Here is a 26,601-nt window from a genome sequence, read left to right as displayed (position 1 = left end):
TGCTGACATCTGATATGGCAAGCCTAGGTCTTTTTGAAGCCTTGAACTGTTCTAACAGACTTTTTTCCAACTAATGACGGGTGCATTTTTTTTTCAATTCTGCGAAAAGAACATTATGCGTTCTTTCAAAAAACAAAACAATGATTTCTGAACGTTACATAAACAAATGTGAAAAAATGTTTAAAACAAAAAGCCGTTTGGACCCGTTTGAAAATCATCAATCAACTTTCTTTATGCAAGATGACGCACGTTACCATAAATCGAATCAAAATCAGTAGCATGGTTCTTGAGCAAAGGAATTGCTCTGTTGGAGTAGACTAAAAACAGCCCGACTCAAACCGATAGAAAATATTTAGAAGGAAATGAAGTTAAAACTTGTCGAGTGTGCTTCACTTTGATTCCAGAACTGGTGACAAAATAAAAAGACTTTGGATTCAGGACATATCTCTGCAATACTTTCAAAAACTCTTTGAAAGCATGCCAAAACGTATGAAATAGCGCTTAGGAAAAAAAAAGAAAGAGGACTAACTAATAGATAAATTTTAAAAATTAACATTTTTAGTCTTAATTTTATGAAAAAAACAACGGAAAATCAGACAGATGTCTGCAAAATTTATGTGCTAGCTGTTATAAACATTCTCTATTTTGTTATAAGGTTTATATTTTTTAAATATAGATTGTAGAAAATTTTGTATTGTGGAGAGGTGTATTTAAATATATGAGTTGTCACTTGTACTGCACTTTTTGTGCAATAAAACTCGGTGCCTTTTATATATCTCTTTGGAATGCATGTTTTAAAAAAGCTAAACCTTGCATTTTAAATATTTTCGCATTGATTCACTATTTTAAATTACTGAAAAACTATATGGCACTTTTTACATTTGATTTGGTTTACTGTTGTTGTTGTTGTTGTTGTAGTTGTTGTTGGAGTCTCTGTTATTGACTGTTTTATCTGCTGCTCATCATCAATATCAACCTTACGTTGTTTTCCTAGCTTACTTTGCTACTTTTTTGCTTTTAGCATCCTTCAATCTTTCGAGTATTTCATATTTATTAAGATACTCTCCTTCACACCTTGGCACGTCTACATTTTTTTGTTTTTTTTGTGCCAACGTTTTGGATGCGAAGCATTTGTTGCTAAGTTTCGGCGATCAGACCAATTGCAATTGTTTTTGAATTTTTTTTTGAATTTTTTTTTTGAATAGCCGGAGTTATACTTAAGGGTTGTTTTTTTTTTTTTTTTTTTTGTAGTTATTAAGGTGCTCCCAGAAGTCCTTACGGTCTTATAACAGAGCACTGCAGAAGAGCATTTAACTAGGAAGTTCACGCTTCCTTCCTTACCAAAATCACTCATTAGGATAGAGCTATCGTTGAACCTCGGACCTCTTGTTTTTGAGCCAGAGCTCTAACCACTGCACCACAGCTGCATTAAAGTTTAGTTGCAGGCAAGTTGACTGTGGAGTTGGTTTAGATATTGTTGGTGTAGATTCAGAAGACAGTGGTTAAGATGATGTAGCTAGTGGTGACACTGGCTTAGATTATGGAGGTTGAGATTTCAAACGTATTAGCAATTTGTAATTTAGACTGATCAATTCTCTTGATGTTGAGCGGAAACAAACCAGTATTTTGAAATAAAGTGACTACTTGCATATGTGTAAAAACTTCACCAAAGCTTAACAGTTTTGCTTGCAGTTTACTAAAAAATATTTTATTGACAAATTGATAAAACTTGTCTCCGCGTAAAACTCTCGAAGTAATATGCACCAAAATCTTTTGACATGGCAATAAACACCAATATCTAGTGGCTGTAGAATATGTGACATGAGTTTTAAGCAAATTAACAAGATGTTGTTTTCGATACAAAAAAGTAAAACCCGATTGGCAACATGTGTCAAACGTCCATCTACGCCTAAAATATGAGTACCTATAATTGGATAATCAATGTTTGATTTATTTAATTAAATAGTTAATTGATTAAATTAATTTATAACAAATCGACTAAACTATTTATATGGACTTTTTTTAATGGTGGGAACGTACACGTTATTGAGCCAATGCACAAGTTGCTTATCTTCCATATATCTGGACGGAGATGTTGCGTATGTGACATCATCTGGACCACTGAAGCACCAATTTTTATATAAAAGTTTTTTTGATTTAAAAATAATGTATGGGGCTAGTCGATAACCAGCAGCATTGATGTAGTTTCTAACTGTATAATTGATTCTGTTGTCAACCAACTTCAACGGTCGTTTAGTACCACGTCTGCAAACTATGTGTTGCTTTCTTTGATTTCCAATGACATGAAGTGTTTTTATTAATACTTGCTTTGTTGATTTTTTTTTTTGCAGTGTATTAATATACTTTGCTACTAATTCTTGAATGCAAAAAGCGGCTCTGAGTGATAAAATCTTGCCAAAGACTCTGATACTTAGCTTATGATTTCACCGGTTGATGAAAAGCTTGTACTAATCTTTCCCTGGTACACCAATAAAAAACAGTTTTTTTTTAAAAACCATGCTTTTTCACTCAAAAGTTATAATGATTTCTACTTAATAAGTTAAAGAAAAACAAAAAAAAATTATAAGCTGGTAGTAGCTCTTTTTCTTCTATTTCCTTTATGAAAATTCTATTGTTATAATACAATATGTAAAACAGTTTCAGCACCGAGCAAAGTTCTCACTTAAAAATAGCACTCAAGAACTTGAGATTTCACAGGTCTGGAATGAAAGTTAAAATGAGGATTCCATAATATACAGCAATTATACAACATTAAATTATATAACATATAAAATCCTTATAGACATATTGCTTTTTAAATGATTTTTAAAAGATTACCTAAAATCAACAGAAATATCTTTAGTGCTTTCCTTTTAAACAATCTAATTGTTCATCTTGCAGACAAGATATTTTACGGAAATATCTTGATTGTTTAAACTAATAACCGGCTGACGACAATTTTTTGAAAAGTACCTTAACTACATTGAGAACGTACCTTAACTACATAGAGAATTTTTACTTCCAAGATTTTAATGCCTATTTTTCAAAAAAAAATTTTAGGCGACCAAAATTTGACCATTCTAAAAAAAAATTATTTATTTTGCATTAAAATTTTATATCGTTTTTTATTAAGTAGAAGTAAAAGAATAAACATTGCCATAACTATTTCATTCTACCCTCTATTTCATTCTACCCTCTATTTCATTCTACCCTCTATTTCATTCTACCCTCTATTTCATTCTACCCTCTATTTCATTCTACCCTCTATTTCATTCTACCCTCTATTTCATTCTACCCTCTATTTCAGTCACTTTTACTCTATTTCAATTATATAACTATTTAATAATTTCTTCAGCCTGTTACTCAAAAGAAATTTTATAAAAATATTAAAAGTAGTAATCATTTTATATAAACATAATTTTGCGATTTTATTGTATAAAAATTATTGTTTTTTAACATTTTTTAAAAAGTTTTTTGTTTTTTAATACATTTTAAAAACATTTTAACTCTTGTTCAAAAATTTAAACAAATTACCTTATGATGCCTAAAAGAAGGAGAGCATCATTTGAGCGATATTCAGTGTATTATTAAAATGCAATCTCCTCAATCGTAATTTAAACTTCAAGTTTTTCCCCATTCAAAGACCAAAATAAAAAAATAATCGTTCATATCGGGATCAAAGGTTTGATCTCGATATTTGGTATGCGTTTTCAAAATTAAAAAAATACACTCAATCAAATTAGTCTCACAACTACAAAGATATCATATAAAAAAAGAATAAAAGCAATGGGTTTAACAACATTGAAGAAAAGAAGAGCAAGAGGCGATCTTATACAATAATGCAAATTTAAGCAAAATTTAGACCAAATAAGCTGGTATAAAAATCCACAATTGACATCACCCTTGACTCGTTTAGGTCCGGCTTCTTCGGTACGAGGCAACAAATACAGGTTAGAATAAGAATACGTACCATCATGTTTACCGAGATGTAATTTCTTCACCAATCGAGTTTGTAATAATTAGAATTTGTTTCAAAAATGAAATCATAGAAGCAAAATCGTTGAATTTTTTCAAAGCGCGAATAGATAATATCTTTGATAACTTGTGTTTTAAATTGTGTGGGCTTTCTATAACACGATGCTTGCATCGTGTTCCACAATTTATTTTATTTTTTAAATATTTTATTATATATTAAAAAATTGTAATTTTTACAGCAATAAATATTACAATTACAGTAGAAATTGTTCGACTTGTCCGAATCAGACTTTATGGAAAAATCCAACTTATTAAGATTTCGAGACTTATTGACACAGAATGACACAGGAATATTTTGGTGTTAGATGCTTAAAAGCCACAAACAACATGTTTTATTCAAATACTTATGTAGGGAGACTTGCATCCTCATACTTTTCGTAGAGATTTTTTTTTCAACTTTTAAATAAATATATATATTTTTTCGACAACCTTTTTTAGAACATTTTTAATAAATAAAATTTAATCAAAAGTTAACCGAATTGAAGATATTAGTTAAAATGTTCAGTTTGTTAAACTATATTTGTCGCAAATGTATTTAACTTTCGAACATTCTAAGTTTTGAATTTTAATTGATGTTTTTAAATTATCAATATAATCAATATATTAATAGTCATTTATAAATAAAATTTAATTAAAGTTTAACCGAATCAAAGATTTTAGTGAAAATGTTTAGTTATGTTTAGTTTCAGTAAAATTTGATGCCAGGGTAGTCAAAGTTCGGAATTTTTATTAAAGTGTTGGAAGTTTTATTATTATAAGAACTTAAATTGCAATTCAATATAAAATTCATAGCAATTCAATATAAAATTCAAGCGAAGTTTTTCGCTGAAGAGACACCAAAAACACTACGAGTTAGCGAATGGTACGACTTAAACAGGGTACGACTTAATCAGATAATTTTATATAAATTGATAGAGAAAATTATATGATAATAAACCGATATCAATTTTAAAACAACAATTGAATATAATGCACAAACAGGAAAGTTACAAACAGTTATGTACTGGCAAAACGTAACAACCTACCACGCAACTAAAACGATTACTACAAAAAAAAGTAACAATGATTTAATAAATATAATAATATTAATATTAATAATCATATAAATAAAAGTAATATAAATATTTCATTAAAAAATAACAATGAATAAACAAAAAATTCTCAATAATATTCACAAATAAAAACGTGTCACCCACAGTCCTTCAAAAATAATAAAATTTAAAAAACATTATTTTTCCTTTCTTCAAAAACGGAGCGATTCTTTTATTTTATTTTAATTCTTTTTAATTACTTTCCATTTTCGAATGTTTTTTTTTCTTTTAACTTTGGTTTTATTTGTCTTTCCTTTTTCTTATCTCATTTTTTTCTTTTGTTACTTTGTTTGGTTTTTAATTTTTTTTAGCTTCTACTTTTTTATTTCTTCCTTTTTCTTTTCTTCATTCTCTTTATTTTTATTTTATTTATTTTTATTATTTTATTCTTTTTTTTTGGTCTTTCTTTTTTTTTTAAATTATTTATAAAATTTGTTATAAAAAAGCGTCTGCCATTCCGGAAGTCTCTGCACTTATGTTTTCAAAAGAAGAAAAGTAGTATGGTTTGGAAATTTAATTAGGATCGAGGATGCAAATAGGATTTTTTTTTGAAATCAAAGTATTCAGTTAGTCAAAAATACGTTTTTGTAATTACTTTTTTTTGACAACAAAAAAAGAACCAATTGCAGCAATAAAAGTTCGGTTATGGATTTCTATTAGGTTTACATATTTTGAACAAACATGCCTTAAAATACTAAAAAAGGAGTTAGGGTAATAATCCGAGAGCCACAAATTATTTTGAAATAGTTTTTACACAGAATATCATATGTTTATTTTTTGTGCATAGGGGATAAGGTGGCAGCTTTGAACAGGGGCAGCATTGAAAAAATGAGTTTGTAAAGCGTTTATGAATAAATCATATCATACTTATAATATAAAACGTAATACTTTACATTACCGAATAAAGAAATACAAACAAGATTTATTATCCAAGACCAAGCTAGGTTTCACAACTAAGTATACTGTTTCACAAGTATTTAATGAAGATGAGGAGATGTCGAAAGGCTACCTAATAAAAAGCTTTAAAATAAACTATAGTTTGACATACAAACAAGCAAGGGAGTGAGCATTTCAATATGCTATGAAACTTAGCAAGTATCCGGTTATATGAAGAGAAAATAAACAACCTGGTATAGAGTGGTTAAAGGGTTTCATAAACGTCACAACGAACTTTCACTTCGCAAACCTTAAAATACAAGTTTGTCTCGTTTAACAAGTTTTAATCAGCAAAATGTAAATAAATTTTTTGACAACTATGAAAAGATTAAAAAAAAAACAGTTTCACTCCTGATAGAATTTATAATATTGATGAAATTTAGATAATGACAGTACTGAAATTTCCCAATGCTATAGCACCACGTGGAATAAAACAAGTGGGACAGTGTGTGCCTGCTGATCATGGGCAGCTAATTACTAATAATGTGTGGTATAAGAAATTCCATCGGAAATTTTATTCCACCTGTGTTTATATTTTCTAGAGCAAGGTTTCATGATGCCATATGCCTGTATAGGATATGCAAACAGTCTAACAAGTGGCTGGATAACTGGAACATTGTTTTTAAAAATGTTTTAGAAGATATAAAAAAAGTTAAGTTAAATGTTCAAAAAATGATCCAATTATACTTTTAATGGATAATCATGAAAGTCATTGTTCATTGGACGCCATCAGTTATTGTTGTGAAAATGAAATGGTAGTTTTAACATTTCCTCTCCACTGCACTCATTGTATGCAACCTTTAGACATTGCAGTTAATGACCCTTTTGAGAAAAAATTTCTTTCAAGTTTCTAGCAATCTAATGATATAATTGCTAAAAAAACAAGAGGATATGATTGATGACTAAAACAAAAAAATTATTTCCAAAGCCCTACAATTAAACCACACTATAACACCTGAATCCGTAAGACCATTTCCAAAAGCTCTACCTTGCAAAAAAACAAATAAAGAAAGAAAAAGTGGCAAATCTAAGATTCTCACTGACACTCTAGAGAGAGAAAATTAAAAAAGATACAATTTATCTTTTACGCAAGTCAAAACTTAAAAAGTCCAAAAGAAATTCAAAACGAGAAACTTCCAAAATCAAGCTAACACGAAAAATACTTTAAACTTTGTTGAATTAACTTTTATTGTTTTGATTTTCATCGAAATATTTTTGTAAAATATCAACTTTTGAATTTATAAAGATTCTTATAAACATTATTTCAATTTTTATTTTATTTTATTAATTATAAGCTAACACTTTTACTATCTTTAATAGTTTTACATAAGTCTTATTTGATTTTTTCTTTCAAGTGATTATAACATTAGACTGTATAAGAAAAAAGCGATCTAATAATTACAAATAAAAGTAAAAATTAATGAAGTTAAAAAAATATAGTAATCTTTTACATCTTCTTATATCTTAAAGTTGTTTTCATTTGCTGGTGATGATTCAAAACTGCCTCAAGTAGATTCAAAGCTACCTCCATGATGGGGCAGCTTTGAACATTTTTATGTATGTTAAAAAAGAAAGAATACTGACTTTTTAGCTTGAAAATCGTACAAACACTGCAATTTGATTCTATAGTCATTGTTTTCATTATTTAGAAAAAAGTTTAAAAAACGAATAAAATATTGATTTATAAAAAAAAGTTTAAAAAATGTTCATAGCGGCCGCTTTCTCACTTAGAAAAAACATCTTCATTAGAAAAAAAAAAAAAATTTAAATATTTAAAAAATCGGAGTTTTCTTTTTTTCCCGATTAATCTATGCGAACTGAATTAAACAAGAAAAACCTTATATGCAAAAACTTTTTTTGACTTTTAATTAATTTAATATATCAATAATTTGAAAACATATAAGTTTAATGCAAAAGTTTGATTTTCATCATAAACAATTCAAAAATTTATCAAAAACTTGTTTTTTTAACCTTAAAATTCCCCCTTTTTTTAAAAAAATATTAAATTTTTTTTTTTTAAAAATTAGGAACTACTACTCTAATTCGGTAAAAAAGTATTTAAAAAAAATTAAAACTTGAAAAATCTTAATTTTAAGTAAAATCCTATTTCCGCTTAGTGATGCAAAGTGAGCCGCCAAAAACTTCTGTCGGATCTCAGACAAAATGTTATTTTTTTTAATAAAAAAATTGTTAAAACGATTGAGAATTTAATTTCGTATTTTTTCACTTACGATCAACATTGCCCGAAATCCTATAGAACTTTTTAGCTAGCCTTTAAAGCTCTAAAACTGAAAGGACTAAAATTTCTTATGAAAATAAGTTGTTCTAATGAGTAGTGAGAAGTATTCGTGACAATATATACACTTAAGGTTTATTGCTGGGACTAGGGAACGACGTATGTTAAGAAATTTAAAAAATATATATTCAATTCAAAATAAGGAAATCTTAACCATATCAAATTACGAACTTACTTTTAGTAAAATTCCTAAAAATAATAATGTCAAAATTGATTGGTTAAAAAAAGAAATCAAATTTTAAGTTAATTTGAATATCTTTACTCTATTTGCATTTAGATTTTTTAAACTATATACTCAGAAAGTAAATTTATGCAATTCTTTCCAACTCTCTACTCTGCGTTTATTTAAAGTGCATTAGTAATGTATTTTCCGGCCTTTTACACAATAAATGTCCAGAAACAGAAAAACAACAAGTACATTATGTTTCAAATATTATTAACACACTAGAACTAACACACAATAAAATATTTTCAACCAATCAGGTAACCAGTAATTCTGGAGCCTGAGTTTCAATCAAATAAACAGAGTTCTTTACTTTTTCACTCCAGTTGCCAAGTAAATCACGTAATGTCCGTATCTAAATTAAAAAGCTGTGAAATAACAACATTTCCATCTAAACCTTGTATATATATATATATATATATATATATATATATATATATATATATATATATATATATATATATATATATATATATATATGTATATATATATATATATATATATATAAATGGCATTCAAAACTCAAATTTATTCTATTTTTTAATTATTAAAAAAAAAAAAATTGAACTGTTTATTTAATTTTTTTTACATTGTCTCTAGTAAAGTAAAACATAGAAACATAGACTCTAGAAAAGGAGAACATAGAAACAGTCTCTAGAAAAGTGAAACAGAAACACAGGCTTTAGAAAAGGAAAACATAGAAACATGGGCTTTAGAAAAGGAAAATATAGAAACATAGCCTCTAGAAAAGAAAAATATAGCAAAAGAAAACGTTGTTGCCATAAACTTTTGGGAAAAACAGTTTTCCAGGCTTCGTTTCTTCTCTATTTGGGGTGTTTTACAGCTTCAATACCATTGCAGATCTTTCAATAGGTAAAATGTCCTCATTGAACATTGCAAAGACAACTAACTCTTCAGTTAAGATGTCTGTTGCAAGATTGAATGGCTGCATCAGAAGAGGTTTTGATTATATTACGGTATTACTGCATATCAGCGATGTACTGACAATCAACTTTTGGTGCAACAACTGTGACACGACTTTTTAAAAAAGCAATTGCATGTAACAGCGCGATAAAATTAGCCATTCTTATTAATTTATGACTTGATCTGGGTTGAGCGATGCAATTCGTTGTTCCGTCATGACAAGTTTCAAGATGTACAGCTCATTGTGCAATCTTGCACAATGATGAGCATTAGGTTTTCTTTAAGCTAAACATCTTACCATTTGAAAAGTCGCCTCCAAGGTAATGAATAGGATGGTTCTCTTTTAGCCACTCAAATTGCATTACATTTGGCATCTTTTTGGTCGTGACCAGTAGAGTCAATGACATCAATGAATGATTTTGTTAACGTTTTAGGATTAATTTGAATAGCAACAGTTGACAATCTGGTTTTCTGTTTTGCCTGGAAGGGAGTTAAAACTTTGACTTCTGAGCTGTTTGACTCACTCGCACTTTTCTCCAGGATTTCTTTTATTTCTTTATCACTTTTTTTCTTCTTTCAGCTATGCTGTGGACACTGTTTTTAAGGCTAACTAACTGACATAAAATGAAAACAGTTACAATAAGTAAAAGCAATGCAGCAACATGGTTGAAATAATACATGAAATTACCTGTATTATTACCAACTTCCGTTGGTTCAGTAAAAACTACCAATCCTCCTTCCATGTTACAAGTCAAGATACACATAATATGTAATATGCGCCAGCAGATGTATGCCACAGAGTTGATTAATTGATTCTTAAAACCGGTCTTGTTTTTTTCTCAGGGCTTCTTTTCCTTATTCAACACATTTTGCCATTTATTAAAAACTGCAACAAAATACTCAATGCATTTGTTATCTGTCTTAACTGGTAAATGAGCTCTATTCCAAATTTCTTGTAATTCAATCAAGATATCTTTAAAAATATTTTTTGTCAACACTGTTTACTTTACTACTTTCCTTGTTGATAAGGTAGAGATATCTTCTTAGCAAAGCAATTTTAAGTGGAAGTTCACAGAAACTTTTCTCAAGTTTAAATCTAATAAAGTAATCTTAATAATGATTTTATGCGGATCTTGCTTTTTCCTCTAAACAATTTTCCTCTTTTATTAAAGGTTCACTAGGTTGCAGTAGTCTACGAGAACGTGCCCAAATACGAAGATGTGCCCAATATAAAACTGGAAACTTATATACAAAACTATTTAAAGTACATCAAAAATCAGTTGTTGCAAAATGTTTCATTTTTTTATTTATCGAATTCCCTCTCATATAATCAGAAACATAATTACCTATAAATCTTACAATCAGAAACACATAATTCACTACAGCAAACATACAAAAACTTTATTCATTTTTTGTCTCATCAATATTTCCATTAAGTATAGTATAATCATTACGGACCAGTGTTTGTCGCAAAGAAAAATGTCTATCGAACTGAATTTAACTATTTATAGTTCTCTGACAAAAAATGCAGACTTGAGATATTTTTATTTACTGTTGATATGAACATTAAGGCCTATTTTATTTTCATGCTATTTAAACTCAATTCATACAAAAAATTCTAAAATCTTCCTATAGTTTTTACCATATCAAAGTTTACATAAAACAGAAACATTGTTAATTGAATTAAAAATAGTAAGCATTGATTTTTTTAAACAAGTACTCAAAATGAATCTCTATACAGCAGCCATGTTTAACAAGGGGAAAGTGAAACTAATATATATATATATATATATATATATATATATATATATATATATATATATATATATATATATATATATAAAATATATTTTGTCTTGAAAACAATAACTTGAATATTAAAAATATGTAATTTTCCAGTTTTCTAGAGGTCTAGAAAACCCTGTGCATTCACAAGAGATTCAAGGTTAAGAAGAACTTAAGTGCCCAGATTCAAACCTTGAATCATAATGCCAAAATTTACCTGATTTGTATCTAAAACTCTAGGTTGAACCCAAGTCACATGTACAACTTCATCTACTTGATCAATAAAACCTAAAAGAAACCAAACTGTCATTACATAAACATAAAGACCTCTAACATAATCTTATATAAATATAAAGAACACAATCATATATAAATGTTACAATTAACACTAACTTTATAAATTTTATAAAGTTTCATATTTCAAAGTTTAAACTTCATAGGTTTATATACATATTAACTTGCAATATACTGAGATGGTTCTAATAATAATGCTTTATTAAATATGTAATTTTTGCAGGTTCAGTTGAGGAGAGGAGGCCATACTTCCCTAACTAGAGAGATATCAACAATCTAACCAGAGACCAAGATCTTACCAAGTTAAATGCTGAGCTTCTGGTATCCGGACTCAAACAGTGAAATTTGTTAGAATAAAACATGCAAGTCAAGGATCGGAGAAAACATCACGAAACATTTTTTAACTTCTTTAATCAGAAAGATGAACTGTGATTCTGCAAGGATGTGCCCAGTCTTTTAAGACTAATGTTATCACATGTAACCTTAGTGAATAGCATCATTTTATAGGGAGTTTATTCTGGAGCCTCAAACCCATGTTGCTTTACAACAAAGACTACACTAGTGTTGAGATATTGCTGAGTGCTTTGAAGTATAAAGAGTTTGCATCAAAGACTTGAAAATGGCATTGATCCTCATGGGGCTACAAGGCAGTTTCACAAAATTTCCTTGTTTCTTTTGTATTACAGAAAAGACTGGTCACAACAGACTAAATTCTCTGTAAGCAATGTAAAGTGAAAGCGACTGATAGAACCACAGAAAGTGAAAAACTTTACATCAAGCACTTAACACTGCTTTTGAAAATAAGCATCTCTGAAGCTTTTTGTGCAATTTTTTACACTTTTTATCTATTCAATTTCCAATCGCTGTTTCTTACCAGACTAAATGAATGAATAAAAATATGAATTTTTTATTGTTCTTTCTCAATAAAAAAAAATTCTATATGAAAAATTATTTGGAACATTATACGTAAAGCAAAAAGACTTGTCATTTCCATGATAATGCTCAATGTTTGAAAGATAGCAGACAAACCACAAGACTTTTATGATAAGAATACGGTTGAGATTCATCAGTATTATCAATAAATGCACAAAAAAGATTGATGTACCATAGTAAAACTTATACTGTGTTATACTAATTAGGGTTGAGCTTTCCACTTAAAATAAGGTTAAAAGTGGTAAAAAGCAAAAATAGTATTACTGTAATATGGAGTAAGTTACAGTATTGTACATTGATTTTTTTTGTGCATTTACCGCTTTTACTATAAAAGCTTAACTCTAGATAAGAAACACCAAGAAAAAACTTTTAATAAAACATTTAATGATCTAACTATTAATGCAAATAATAAACTAAACAAAAATAAAGGAAATTGTAAATAAAATTTCAAACAATATGATACAGATATTGCATCACACAATCAGTGTAATACAACATCTGTATTTAAGATCAGTATTTAATAAAATCAAAGTAATAATTTTTTACAGCTGTTACTTTTCATATTGTTAAAAAAAAAACAACCTTTGATCAGTCCAAACGATAAAGCTTTCATGACAAGCAGTTCAACCTGTGTATTAAAATTTTTTTTTAAAAACAAAAAAATATAATCTAAAAATATTACTTGATTCTTAACTTAAAGTTAAATAGGGGAGACTGGTTCTCCTAGGGACGTTTTTAGGTTAATGAGTGTAATTTTTCATCGGTGAATATAATTGAACTTTTGAAAACTGTATATGAAAATATGGTCCTTTGTGCACTTTTGATGAGAATCTCTGCTTTATAATACAATTTTTTAGTACTTTTTTTATAGCTGCAAAATGAGGTCTGACTTTGTCAGCATGTCCCTAGGTACAACATGGGGTTTTGTCCCTAGGTACAACATGGGGTTGTACCTAGGGACATAGACGGTTGTACCTAGGGATGCTGGGTAATTGAATACTTAAATTGGCTTCTATTGAGCTAATAATTATAAATAAAAAAGAACCTGTAAATAATCCTGAAAGGAAACTAAAACAATGATATAGATCGTTCAAAGAACTATTTATTTGTAGTGAAGGTAACAATATTATTTAAAATAGTTAACACTAATAAATAAAAAATAGTGAGATCAATTTTTCCAGAACAAACAAATATTTAAATTGTAAATAAACATTATATTTAAAATAGTTAACACTAGTAGATGAAAAAAAATCATTTTTTGTACTGGAAAAAATGATATCAATTTTTCCAGTACAAAAAATGAACTGAGAAGCAACAATATATTTTGAATAGTTAAAACTAAAATAGTTAATAATTATAAAAAAAAAAGAGTGATACCAATTTTTCCAGAATAAAAAATACTTTAATTAAAAAAAATCTTCATTACAAGACTGGTTCGTTGGGTTGTAATCTTCATCTGCAGCACTATCGTCGCTATTAGCATTTAAACATCTTTTACAAATAAATTCAAATGGCAGAATACCAGGCCCTGCACATTTTACAAAAACTGCATTTCGGCAGACTATGCATTTAATCCATTTATCATCATTTTGTATTATATTGTGACAAACACGACAAAATACTTGTTTCGAGGAACACAGAGATGATCCCACTAAACGGAATGTGTTTTTTGTTTTCGATTTATATTTTTTAGAAACTTTAACTTCAGTGGTATTTCCCAATTTTGTTTTTTTGATTTATTGTTACAGGTTGTTTTCTTTCTTTTCCTCTCCTCTATTTCCTTTTTTTCTGGCGTGTCAGTAACAATATGTGCTTTACCCTTACGGGAAGGTTTATTGTTTGTCCTTGGACCAGTTTTAGGTAATGGCATTATATCGAAAGGATTTCAGATTTGTACAATCAGATTTTGGCGGTGTTGAAAGAAGTGAGCCTTGGTCTACCAGTCATACTTGATGGCAAAAGTGAGCCCTGAGACGATGTAGATGGGTTATTATCTTTTGATGTTAGTGTCTATCAGTCACACTTGATGGCAAAAAGTCTTCTTCCGAAAATATATCGGGATTCAGTGGATAGAGGCCACAAACTTTGAAACCATTTATTATATTGGATGGTATAAATGCTTTTGTGTATGCTATTCCAGCTAGTTCTGCAATGTGATAAATAGTAATAGGCTTTCCTGTGTTTGCTGATGATATCATAAAATTGGTTACAGCATTATTTTAATGTGTTTTAAAAGGACTAAAGACAGTTCTATCTAATGGCTGCATCTTATTTGTAGTATGCGGGTGAAATGTCACCAAATGAATGCCATTTTCTTTGGTTTTGCCAATATCATCAATAGAAATGTGACTCGCATGATTGTCCATTGATAAAACTACCTGGTTATCCTTACTTGGATGAGCATGCGCTATGAAACGATCCAAAAATTCACTAAATGTCCTTTTGTTCGACCAACCAGAGGGATTTGCTGCCCCAATTGATCCTGGAGGAGCTCCTCTCATCATTGTCATTTGTATATATTTGACTCGAGGAAAAATGAACATAGGTGGAATCCAATTTCCTATCATGTTCACTGCGGCAATCATCGTTACATTGATGCCTCGCTCACCCAAAGTCATTGCTCCCACTTGTTTAACTCCTCTCTTTGCAAATACTTTTGGACAAGCCTGCACAGTTGAAACTCCCGCCTCATCTACATTATAAATCCTTGACGGATCGAAGTGGTGTCGTTGTAGAATGTTGGTGTATATATTAAAAAAATTCTTCACACTTTCCCGATTGAATGAAGTAGCCCGGCCCAAACTAGTCCCTTAAGGTTTCCTTAATGATATAATTTCCTTAAATTTGTTTTTGAATGTATGCAGCCATTCACTGCCCGCTTCTCGATTTCTTCCCACTGTTCAGGATATTTTTTATTGTTTATTTTGGCAAATTGAAAAGCTAGTTCTTTCAGCTTCTTTGTTGTTAATCCGAAATGAAGTTGAGAAGCTTTTTTAACATACTTAAGCAGTAAACACTCTTCGCTATGAGTAAAAACTTTCCAATGTGCATAATTTGTTTGATACGAGCAATTTTCAGGTCCAGATTCCTTAAATTTTTTGACTTGGCGGCAAAGCATAGATCTCGATATTCCATATTTTTTTGCTGCGCCTCTGACTGTATTTTTATTTGCAATTATTTCCTTCACAGCCTTCTCCACAACTTCTTTATCTGGATCTTGCCGGATTTTTGTTTCTTGCTGCGTGGCATGATGAACAAAATCTAGAATAAAAATAAAAAAATACTAAAGATAACTTATAACAATAACTTTAATTATTTATTATTATTGGCATAAATTGAATTACAACTATTATTTCCTATTAATTACTGCACAACGAGTCACAATTATATTATTTATTACACCACAATTCATAAATGAATTATTTATTACATAAAAACACAAATAATTCCTGATGATACAGAAGTTCGGCACTCTCTTATACCTAGGGACATGTCCCTAGGCACATGTCCCTAGACACAACAGGGCGCCAAATTGACAAAAAACGCCGACTAAAAATTTGAGGTTAGGATTTGAAAGATATTATTAACGCAATATTCAAGCAAACAAAATAATGTATTCGTATAAACTAAGAAATATTTTGTTAAATACATTATAAGGGTGAAATTAAAAAAGAAAAATGTTAAAAAGCTTACGTAAAAGGGTTGTAAAATCAATTTTTAATCACCACTTTGCAACGCTTCACACCAACACGATGACACTTTGGCTGTCAACTGACCTCAAGAGGTGGAGTGTTGCCACATGCAAAATATATTATGCTCTCATACTAAATTCTCAAAATATTCGATTGTCCCTAGGTACATGGCGTCCCTAGGAGAACCAGTCTCCCCTAACTTTCTTTTTGGAAGATATGCGTCTTAACTTAAAGATAAATACCTCTCCTTTTGGAAGATGTGATTCTTGTGAAATAAGATCAAAAGTGAAGCTTCTATCATTTGATTTTCTCTTAAATGTCAACTAAAAATTTTTTTTTTGCCAAAATACTATTACAAACAATAAATAATTATAAATATAACTGTAACAATAATTAAAAAAAAAAATTCTATTTACCTCCATCAAACTGAGTAAGGTGATCTTTTGTAACAAAGCATTTTCATTTACAGCAAGATCAGGCTGTAAATAAAAAGTAAACTTGTTAAAAAACATAATTGTAATATGCGTTTAACATTTGTAACACATAGAGTTTTAATATTTAAAACACAGAGTGTTTAATATTTTATTAGACTTTTTCATATTAGTAACATGGAGCATTTAATATGCAGCATATAAAAATCTTAGGGAAATACAGCTTGAACAAATAAGGTATATAAAAACAACCTGTTTGCTCCAAAATGGTTTTAGGTCAATAAACTTTTGAATGTCTCCTAAAATAGAACACAAAAACCCTGTTTTTAATAAATATTTCAAATTTGAAATATATATATATATATATATATATATATATATATATATATATATATATATATATATATATATACACACACACATATATATGTATATATATAAACCCTGGGAATAAAGGTCAGCATTTGGCAATGCCGATCTGAAAGTGTTTAAGGTCCACAAAAAATTGCTGACCTCGCTTCTATGTTTTACGGTAACCCCTTTGTGTCAATTTTTTTTGCCGACTTCTAATAGTTTGAATTAAGAAAAATGAGGTCAGCAATAAATTGCCGACCTAATTTTTCTTAATTCTAAGGGTTGATATATATTGCTTAAAATTGTTTAAAATTTAGATTTGAACTATCCTAATGTACTTTCAGTGATTATCCAGGTCATATTTTATATTTCATTTGTTTGAAAAAAACAAATACAAATAATGTGCACATGATATACCATTTGTATGCTAAAAATGTTTAAATACTTTAATTTTTTGCACAAGTAACAAGTGGCATAGCGCTGTGGGCATTTATTAATGGCTTAATGGGATTAAATTATAAAGTGGAACTAACAAATTTATATATGTTTATCATTTATTTTCATTTTTCAGAGTTTCATTGAATAAGTGCATCAATGTGTACATCGATGCGTAATCAAATTAAACATGGATGGACACATGGTAATGTACATACATCAACTGACTTAAATAGGGATAGGTGCAGTGGAGTGTACATACACCAACTGAGGGTTTAGGCTTTGTCAGGCATTCTTTTTTTTTTTTTTTTAACTATTTCAATACTTATTTAATTAGGTATGCATAAATTGAATGTTTTTAAAACAAATTAATAAACTTTAATAAAAATAGTTAATAAAAATTACACTAGATTTTTAGGTGAAATAGTCAGAATAGTTAATAATAAACATGTGCAAATAAGAAAAATTAGTTGTCAACGCGTACAAATAATGCCTAACCTAACTAAATATAACACTACATAATTGATGAACAACTATTTTATGAACCTTTACTATTTTAATTATTTGATTATAAAAGTTAGGAAAAAAAAATTCGGATATCCAGAAAAAATAAAATTTTAAAGAAATATTTGGAATTCCAGAAATATCTGGAAAAATAAAACTTGTGTATTTTGCACACTTGAAGTTTAAAAATGTAGACTTGAATCATTTTTTTTTTTTTTCAGAAGAAAAAGTAAAGAATAACGGGGGAAAAAATTTTTTTTTTTTTTGCCAAAATAAAAGTTCTTTACATCTAGGTAATCCTGCCCAAACCCTCTGTCCATGTATGTATATTTGATAAAACCATAAAATGTATAATACTGGATATTTGCGGTAACAAATAGAATTAGCCTTATCAATAATTATTTTCAGTTTACTGGTATATTTTGATCTGATGATGCGCATTTGTGACTTAATTTTTTATTATTACTTGTAAGTTAAACAGACTGTGAAATCAGTGCTCATAAAGTTTTAAACACTTGGTTTTTGATACCTGAATTTGAAATGGGACGTGGTAAGAATTTAACGAATGAAGAAATAGCTGTAATCAAAGCATACAAAGATACAGACTTATCTAATTGGGAAATTGCAAAGAAAATTAAAAGATCTCCAAAAGTAGTTAATAATTACTTCAAGATGGGCGTTAATTATGGAGCTTATTAGGTAAGTGGTGGCAAATGTATAATTGATAATTGTACTAAATGAGCTATTGTACGTGGTGGTGTTGCTCAGCACATGACTGCATCTCGAATTCATGCCGATTTACAATTACCTGTAACTGTTTAATGTGTGAGGCAAACCTTACATGAAGATCCAAACATAGTTTGGAAAAAGCGTAAACCAAAATCAAAACTTACTGTTCGTCATAAAGAAGCTAGATTAAAATTTGCAAAAGAACACATGTCTTGACACAAAGAGTGCTATCAAGTTCTCTTTAGTGATGAATAAAAGTTCAATCTAGATGGTCCTGATGGCTATCAATATTACTGGCACGATCTTCAAAAAGAAGAAGAAACTTGGATAATTCATAACTTTGGTGGTGGAACTATTATGGTTTGGGGGGCTTTTTCCTTTGCTGGAAAACTTCCACTGGAATGAATTTCAACAAAAATGAATTCACAGGACTACATTGACTTATTAGAAATTAGTTTGCTTGAACATGGTGAAGAATTGATGAGTGAAAATTTCACTTTTCAACAAGACAATGCTTCTATCCATAATTCAAATCTTACAAAAGCTTGTTTTAGAGAAAAAACTATTCATGTAATGGAATGGCCCGCATGCAGTCCAGATCGAAACCCAATTGAAAATCTATGGGGCATACTTTCTAGAAAAGTTTCTAAAAAGGTAAGCAATTTGAATCAACATTGGAGCTGAAAACTCATATCAAAGAAGCTTGGAATGAAATATCTATAGAAACTATCAAAAGTCTTGTGACTAGTCAATAGTCTGATGTCAAGTCGCATATTTGAAGTCATAAAAAATTCAGGAGGCAATACTAAATATTAAATGAACATAAAAACAAAATATTTTCTGTATTTTCTTGTATATAATGTGAATGACGTTAATTCTGTTTTCTCTACGAATATCTTTATACCGTAGTCGAAAGAGACTTTTACGGTAAAAAAATCTTTCAACAACATTTAAGCGACATCAACAATAAAGCTACATTTTATTGTCATCGAAAAGTTAAAACGATTAAAATATAGCAGAAGTACATTAACTTTTATTGTTTTTTAAAAAACCGCAATAATAATGACTAGAAAGTTTGTTTAATTAACAGTGTTTATATTTTTGTTTTTTTAAAACATATCTTTAAAACATGTGCGGCGTTTTGCTACATCAACTATCTTATAGCCTGCTATTGTAAGGGAGTATTGCTACATAGACTATCTTATAGCCTGTTGTTGCAAGGGAGTGCTGTTACATCGACTATTTTATAGCCTGCTGCTACAAGGAAGTGCTGCTACACCGACTAAGGGTTTGGTTTGGGCAAGCATTTATCAATTAAAAAGAAAAAAAAATTTATTCAACTTTTTAAAGTTTTTCTGGTCTGGTTTATTAGCATTCTCTTTAAAACTACAGTTTATGGAAGAAACTTTTTGACTACCAAGCAAAACTATATATATATATATATATAAATATATATTTATATATATATATATATATATATATATATATATATATATATATATATATATATATATATATATATCAGGCTTGGACAGAAATGGCGTACGATCGAACGGTGTTGCTGACCACGCAAATGATTTTATTTGTTGACAACTTGTCCACAATTGTTTAAATGTTTTGATTATTTAAACATTTTATAAATGGGTTGAAAAAAGAAATGCTAAGCTTAATCTAGGAAAAAATTTAAAAAACTAAATTAAAAAAAAAATTTTTTTCACAAAAAAGAAAACATATAAGCTTTAAAATAAAACTCAAAAAACTCAAACTCGAAGTGAAAATTACTTTTTGTTTCGCTTTTAATTGCATTTGAAATAAATTACTTTAAAATGACTTTTAAAACGTTTCATTAAGTTACGCAAAATGCTTTTACAAATTACTACTAGTGATTGTTTAATAAATGAACAAATTTATTTTAATTACTGAAAAGTGAAATTATTGAAAGAAAAACTATATTATTTTAAAATTGTATAAACATTTTTTTTTAAAATGTTGCAAAAAAAATATATTGTTTAAAAAATAACGTATTCTTTTTAAAATAGTAATTTTTAATCATTTTATGCTCTAATTAGTAAGTCAAATTAAAAAAAAAAATAATACTCTTAATTTTTTATAAAAATAGAAACAAAAAAAATAAAGCAATTAAATCATTTCATCGGAAAGGAAAGATTTAATTTAACTTATTCATAATTTAAAGTAACTTAAAAAATAATCTTTTTAATAAGATTTTTAGAAAGAAATAGAAAAATAGTTTCAAACATTTAAATTTATCATAAAAAATACATGCCTACTAAAAAAAATTTAAATGAATAACACTTACACAAAATGCATTTATTTTAAACGCTTATTTATAATCAATTTTTTATTTTATTTGAAGCTTTCGCATAAAATAAAAACTTTAAAAAAGATCATTGATTAAAGGTTATTCATAAGGTAACCATTTTTTTGTTGCATTTAAATTAAAACATCAAAACAGCCGTGGTCAAATTGTAAAGAAAAAAAAAATATAAGTGTGGTCAGTTACAGTGTGCCATAACACGCCATTTCTATCCAAGCCTGATATATATATATATATATATATATATATATATATATATATATATATATATATATATATATATATATATATATATATATATATATAATAAACAACTTACCACTATTAAAAGCAAACAAAACATCAATCAACCATGCAAAATCTGTCTTTTTTAGATGTTGAAGTACTTCATGTGCTAACTAAATATTTTGTACCTTTTTTTATGGAGTTTTAAATAAAACAAAAAATAATTTTATAACAACAAATATTTAAATAATAAAATTTTCCCATAAATATTTAAAACTTGTTACTAATTCTCCAAAATTGTAAACTTCATTTCCAAGCAATGCAGCTAACGAAAGATTAAAAGCACGTTGTTGCAAGTCTTTCTCTTAAAAAAAATAAAAAAATTAGAAAGAATAGATATATTATTTTAAAACTCTTAATCAGGGATGCGGAGTCCCAAAAGGACTTTATATCTCTACTTTTTCCAAGTCTGTAGTGTTCAGAAGCTCTAAACATGTTTGTTGACTTATGATCTGCTATAAGAAAAAAATTCATGAGATTTAATGACTTGAAACTTATTGTTTTTAAGCCCGGAGTCCTGGCCGTCATTATACCTACGGATTCCGGGCTCAAAATATGATTATTCCTCTAACCTAAAAGTCTTAATTTTTTTCCTATCAGTAGTCCATAAACTTATTTATACTTATTTAAAAGTCTCTCAACATTTTTGAAGCTCTTGGATGACAGAAAATAGGAACAAACATTAATTTTGTAACTTTACATTCTCGGTTATATCTATGAGATGTAACCGAGATGTAAATATTATCACTATAGTTCCACACAGGTTTCTATAATGCAATTTTCTTATTTAAATATGATATTATATAAGAGTTTAAACAACTTTTTACGAACAACTGTCCTTAAAATTAACCTGATTTCTATATCAGGACTGAGGATTTTTAACATGATACTACCACTATAAAGATTACCACCAAAGCTTACAAGCTCCTCCTAAGCCTTACTCACAAACAAATTGGGGATTTTATAACTAAGAGGTTTCATTTTCTAAAATAAGAGTCCCACCAAACCTAATTATGGATCAGTTTTACTTAATAACATGACATAACAAAGTAGATAAGTATTAAAGTAGATAAATATTGAAGAAGATAAATAAAGCAGGAAATGTTAGCACCTAAAAGAGAGCAAATTGGCTTCATGTTTATATAAATTTATAAATACTTATAACAATTTTATGATTCTATATATACATTGGTAAACTTAAAATAAACTTTTTGACTGTAACAGTATATAATCAAAAGAATATTTAGTATACATAAAATGATAAATAAACACCTTCAAGTGTTGAGATGTCCATACATCCCAAAAATCTTAAAGCATCACGATAATACTCATTGAACTGTCCAGTTATCTAATAAACAGATATTAGTAAAAAATAAAAAATCTACTAATAAAAAAAATCATTATTACATAACCAATTCGATAAACTAGGCATAACTAAATTGCAAATATTTTCTATCAAATATTTATTTAAGGTTGCTTAAGAAGTTATTTTATTAAGTTTCTTTATACACTATATAAAGATTATACTAAGTTTGTCTTTTTTTATTCATTTCTTATTGATTGACTTCAATTGAACATTTTCTAACAAACAAACCATTAATACTATTATTATATTTAAAAACTTTTTAACTTACTTTTGAATATGTACTAGATAAATCATAAAATCGTCCATGAACAGTAGTGATGCCATCTAAAGTATCTAGTAGATTTTGAGCTTCTTTTATAACAGACTAAAAAATATAAAATAATAAACTAAATCAACATTTACTAAAATCTCACAATAAATTAAATTTTATGCATACATACATACACAAAATTCATGCTGTTTAACGATTTGGTATCTATTGTTTTTTAAGCCAGAGTCCTAGAGACCTTACCGCCAATTATACATAGCCACTACAGGTGAAAAAATTGATTAAAAAGCTGAAAACTTAAGAAGATAGTCAAAATTAATTCCTTAAAAAATATTGAGGTTTATTAAATTTATTTTACATAAATTATTTAAAAACATTTTTATTTATTTTCTTATTTTAAATCAATCAACAACTAAACAATAAACTAAATGTCTTACTTTGGTTTCTTCCAATTTATTTGCTTTAAGATGAAGAAGACCAATGGAAGTTAAACAAAGAATATTTGCTTCTTTGGTATTTTTTACCTAAATAAATTTACAAGTAAGCCATTAAATAATTAACTTTAACTTATTTGCTTTAATTTCTCAAATTTGCTCTAATTTATTTGCTTTGAGATAAAAAGACCAATGAATATTAGGCAACATAATTTTTGCTTCTTTAATGTTGCTGGCCCTAAGCGCCATATTCTTTTATGTTTTAATTTTTATTAAATTTAATTTTTATGTCTTTTTTTTTATTTTATTTATAAGTCTTTTATGTTTTAATTTTTATAAACCTTTCAAAAGAAAAATATTTGTCAATTTTATTTTAATTTACTTTAAGAATAAATAAATATAGATTTGCAAATTAAATTTCAATCATTTACCAGTTTAAGCATGAAAGTTTAATTTAAATGGATATTTGACCAATTAAAATGGAGATTCAACCAATTAAAATGGAGATTCAACCAATTAAAATGGAGATTCAACCAATATTCAAAAACTTTTAACTTTAATAGTTCACAAAATAAAAATACTAATTATCTAAATATCTTAAAAAACTCTAAACACAATGAATATAAAGAATTTGGTTCTTTATTGTTTTTCATTGAAGAACTTGATTTTTTCTTGCTTGATTGATAAGCAACTATGAAATGTTTCCAATGAGCTACTTTGCAATCCTTCTACATTGAATTTTTTTAATTAAGTAGTTTTTTATTATTATTCTTTTTTCATTTAATATTTAAATAAACTTTTTAGTACTTCATAAAATTGATGACAAAATATTTTTAAATATAAAATTACTTTTACTTTTTAACTGCACATTTTTTTTAAATTGATTTTCAGCGTTGTTTTTAAAATTATTAAAAGTACTTATTTAAAAATTATAATTAAGATATATATATATATATATACATACATATATATATATATATATATATATATATATATATATATATATATATATATATATATATATATATATATATATATATATATATATATATATATGCCGGGGCTTAAATTAAGCGTATCGCAATTGCTTTTCACACCTTTGCAATTAGTTTTTTCTTAAAAAATTTTTTTTTTCTAATTTAGCATTTTTTTTGCAATTCTTAAAAGTAAAGTATTTGTCTAAGTTTTTTTATTAGGCTTAATAAAGTATATTACGCTAAATTTATCTTTTGAATAGAAGCATGATTGTTCTTTCGCGCAGAGATTTCCATTCAACATAAAGCACTTTTGAATTTAAATTTCTTTAAATCTCTGTGTGGAACCCAATAATATTTTAAAAGGGCGTTAAAGCGAAAAGTTTTAAAAGTTTTTTCTTTTTTTTTTAACAAAACAGCCAGGTTTTTATCTTTGTTTTTAAAACGTTGCACCAAATTAACTTATTATTAATAATTTAAATTATTTATTTTTAAGCCCTTGTTGGCTGACATTTGCTGACTGCCAACTACAGATCCAGTTTTGCCAACTCCAGTGGCAAAATTGGATTTGTAGTTTTTCTCACTTTTTATTACTAAACAATTTGAATGAAAAAATTGAACAAAAAAATTGAATGAAAACATTCACTTTAAAACCATTTGAGTGAAAAAATTATTTATACTTAAATTTTCAATAGTACGTTTTTTATTCTAAGATTTTTAATAGTAATAGCAATAAATTATAAAAACGTGGTATCTAATGTTTTTTTGCTTTGACCTTACTCATTTGGTCTACGGATATGCATGCCTATGAATTTTTTTTACAATTAAACATTTCTATTTATTTAATTAGTTTTATTTTAAACGTGTTATAAGATATTAATGTTATAAAAACCTAACTTTATAAAACCACAAACAGTGTCACGAAGTTGTTCTATATTAACACAAGCTCTAAACTTTGCAGTTTGTTTTATTGTTGTTTTACAGTTGTTTACAATAACATTTCAATACTCTTTAAAAATAACATGTTTTATCGTCAGCATGAACGTATTACTAAAAGTAATATTGTACTAAAATGTAATATCATAATAGCATTAAATACTTTACTTCCTTTTTACATCATAACCTGCTCATTACACTAAACTAAAACTTAAGCTGTAAATTATAACTACACTATTTAAAACTCAGCCAAACAAGAAAATTAAAAGATAATATTTAAATATGAGATATATTATGTTAAATAAATTACAATTACAACCTAATGTTGAAAAAATACAACTTTATACTAACGCAATAAATGTCAAGCAAAATAACAACTTCAAAAAAAGTTTTTATTTTTGAAAAGATTAGTAACAAAATATTACAAAATATATTTAGCACTAGAGACCTTTCAATGTTTCATCAGTAGTGCTAATTTAAGTGCTGTTATGCAGAAAAGAATTTTATTTGTGTTGCAAAAATATAAAATTTAATCAATTAATGTATTGTTGCTATTAGTTATCATTGTCTAATGTTTTTTAAAACAGGAAATGTTAGTTAAGAGTATCATGCTTTTGTTTATGCAAATGACTTTCATCTGACAATAAATTTTTATTACTTTTAAGTTCTAGAAAAACAAAAAGCTGGAAAAATGGTTCCATTATTTTATAATTCATACATTGGCAACCATACACATGGTCATCAAATCTGTCTGTTGAATGGTCAGTTCTGCAACTTGAAATATAACCATTAGTGCGATTTCTCAAATTATTTGTTTTTCTTATGTATGGAACAGTTCTACTTTAGATATGGTTGATATTTTAGGCATGGATGATATTTTAGATATGGTTGATACTTTCGATATGGTTAATGATGGTTTTAACATATGGTCTAAACATCTATATATAGAAAAACTTAAATTGTCACTCACTGAATTAAACAAGACAATTACTTTCACAATTGATTATGACATTGAATTAATTGAAAAAGAAAATATTTATAATATAATTAACTTTTTAAACATTTCTGTTATTTTTCAAAATAACAAATATATCAAAACTGATCTATTTTATAAAAAAACACTCATGATTATCTATATTTTAATAGTCATCATCCTCGCAACACATAGTCATAATCCTCACCACACCAAAAAGAACATTCTATTTAATCTAGTAATAATGGCATCTAATCTAGTAATAATAGCAAAAAGAAAAATTGTATTTACATCTGATTATACCACAGAAAAACTGCGTTTAGCAGAGCTTAAATTATGGCTGAAAGAATGCTAATTCCTGGACAATG

At 27.6% G+C, this 26,601-nt stretch overlaps 1 protein-coding gene across 2 annotated transcripts in view; it reads right to left on the bottom strand.

Moving 5' to 3' along the window:
* Positions 1-8,777: 8,777 nt before the first annotated feature.
* The window catches only part of LOC100211422 (26S proteasome non-ATPase regulatory subunit 13), a 30,815-nt gene continuing 12,991 nt past the window's right edge, over positions 8,778-26,601 (bottom strand). Inside the window, exons 6-16 of one of the 2 annotated variants that reach the window (XM_065812961.1) lie at positions 23,354-23,440; positions 22,917-23,012; positions 22,555-22,630; positions 21,507-21,586; positions 21,317-21,395; positions 16,893-16,939; positions 16,626-16,688; positions 16,452-16,532; positions 13,100-13,145; positions 11,508-11,578; positions 8,778-8,936 (exon numbers count right to left, since the gene is read on the bottom strand). In XM_065812961.1, coding sequence (XP_065669033.1) covers positions 8,838-8,936; positions 11,508-11,578; positions 13,100-13,145; positions 16,452-16,532; positions 16,626-16,688; positions 16,893-16,939; positions 21,317-21,395; positions 21,507-21,586; positions 22,555-22,630; positions 22,917-23,012; positions 23,354-23,440 — 825 coding nt within the window. In that variant the 3' untranslated portion in view covers positions 8,778-8,837. Of the gene's footprint in view, positions 8,937-11,507; positions 11,579-13,099; positions 13,146-15,742; positions 15,779-16,210; positions 16,533-16,625; positions 16,689-16,892; positions 16,940-21,316; positions 21,396-21,506; positions 21,587-22,554; positions 22,631-22,916; positions 23,013-23,353; positions 23,441-26,601 lie in introns of those variants that run through there. The other variant, XR_010642382.1, reaches the window with a different exon arrangement.

The sequence above is a fragment of the Hydra vulgaris genome, chromosome 12, assembly GCF_038396675.1.
Source record: "Hydra vulgaris chromosome 12, alternate assembly HydraT2T_AEP".
Classification (NCBI taxonomy): domain Eukaryota; kingdom Metazoa; phylum Cnidaria; class Hydrozoa; order Anthoathecata; family Hydridae; genus Hydra; species Hydra vulgaris.
This window is presented reverse-complemented; position numbering and strand designations above follow the sequence as displayed.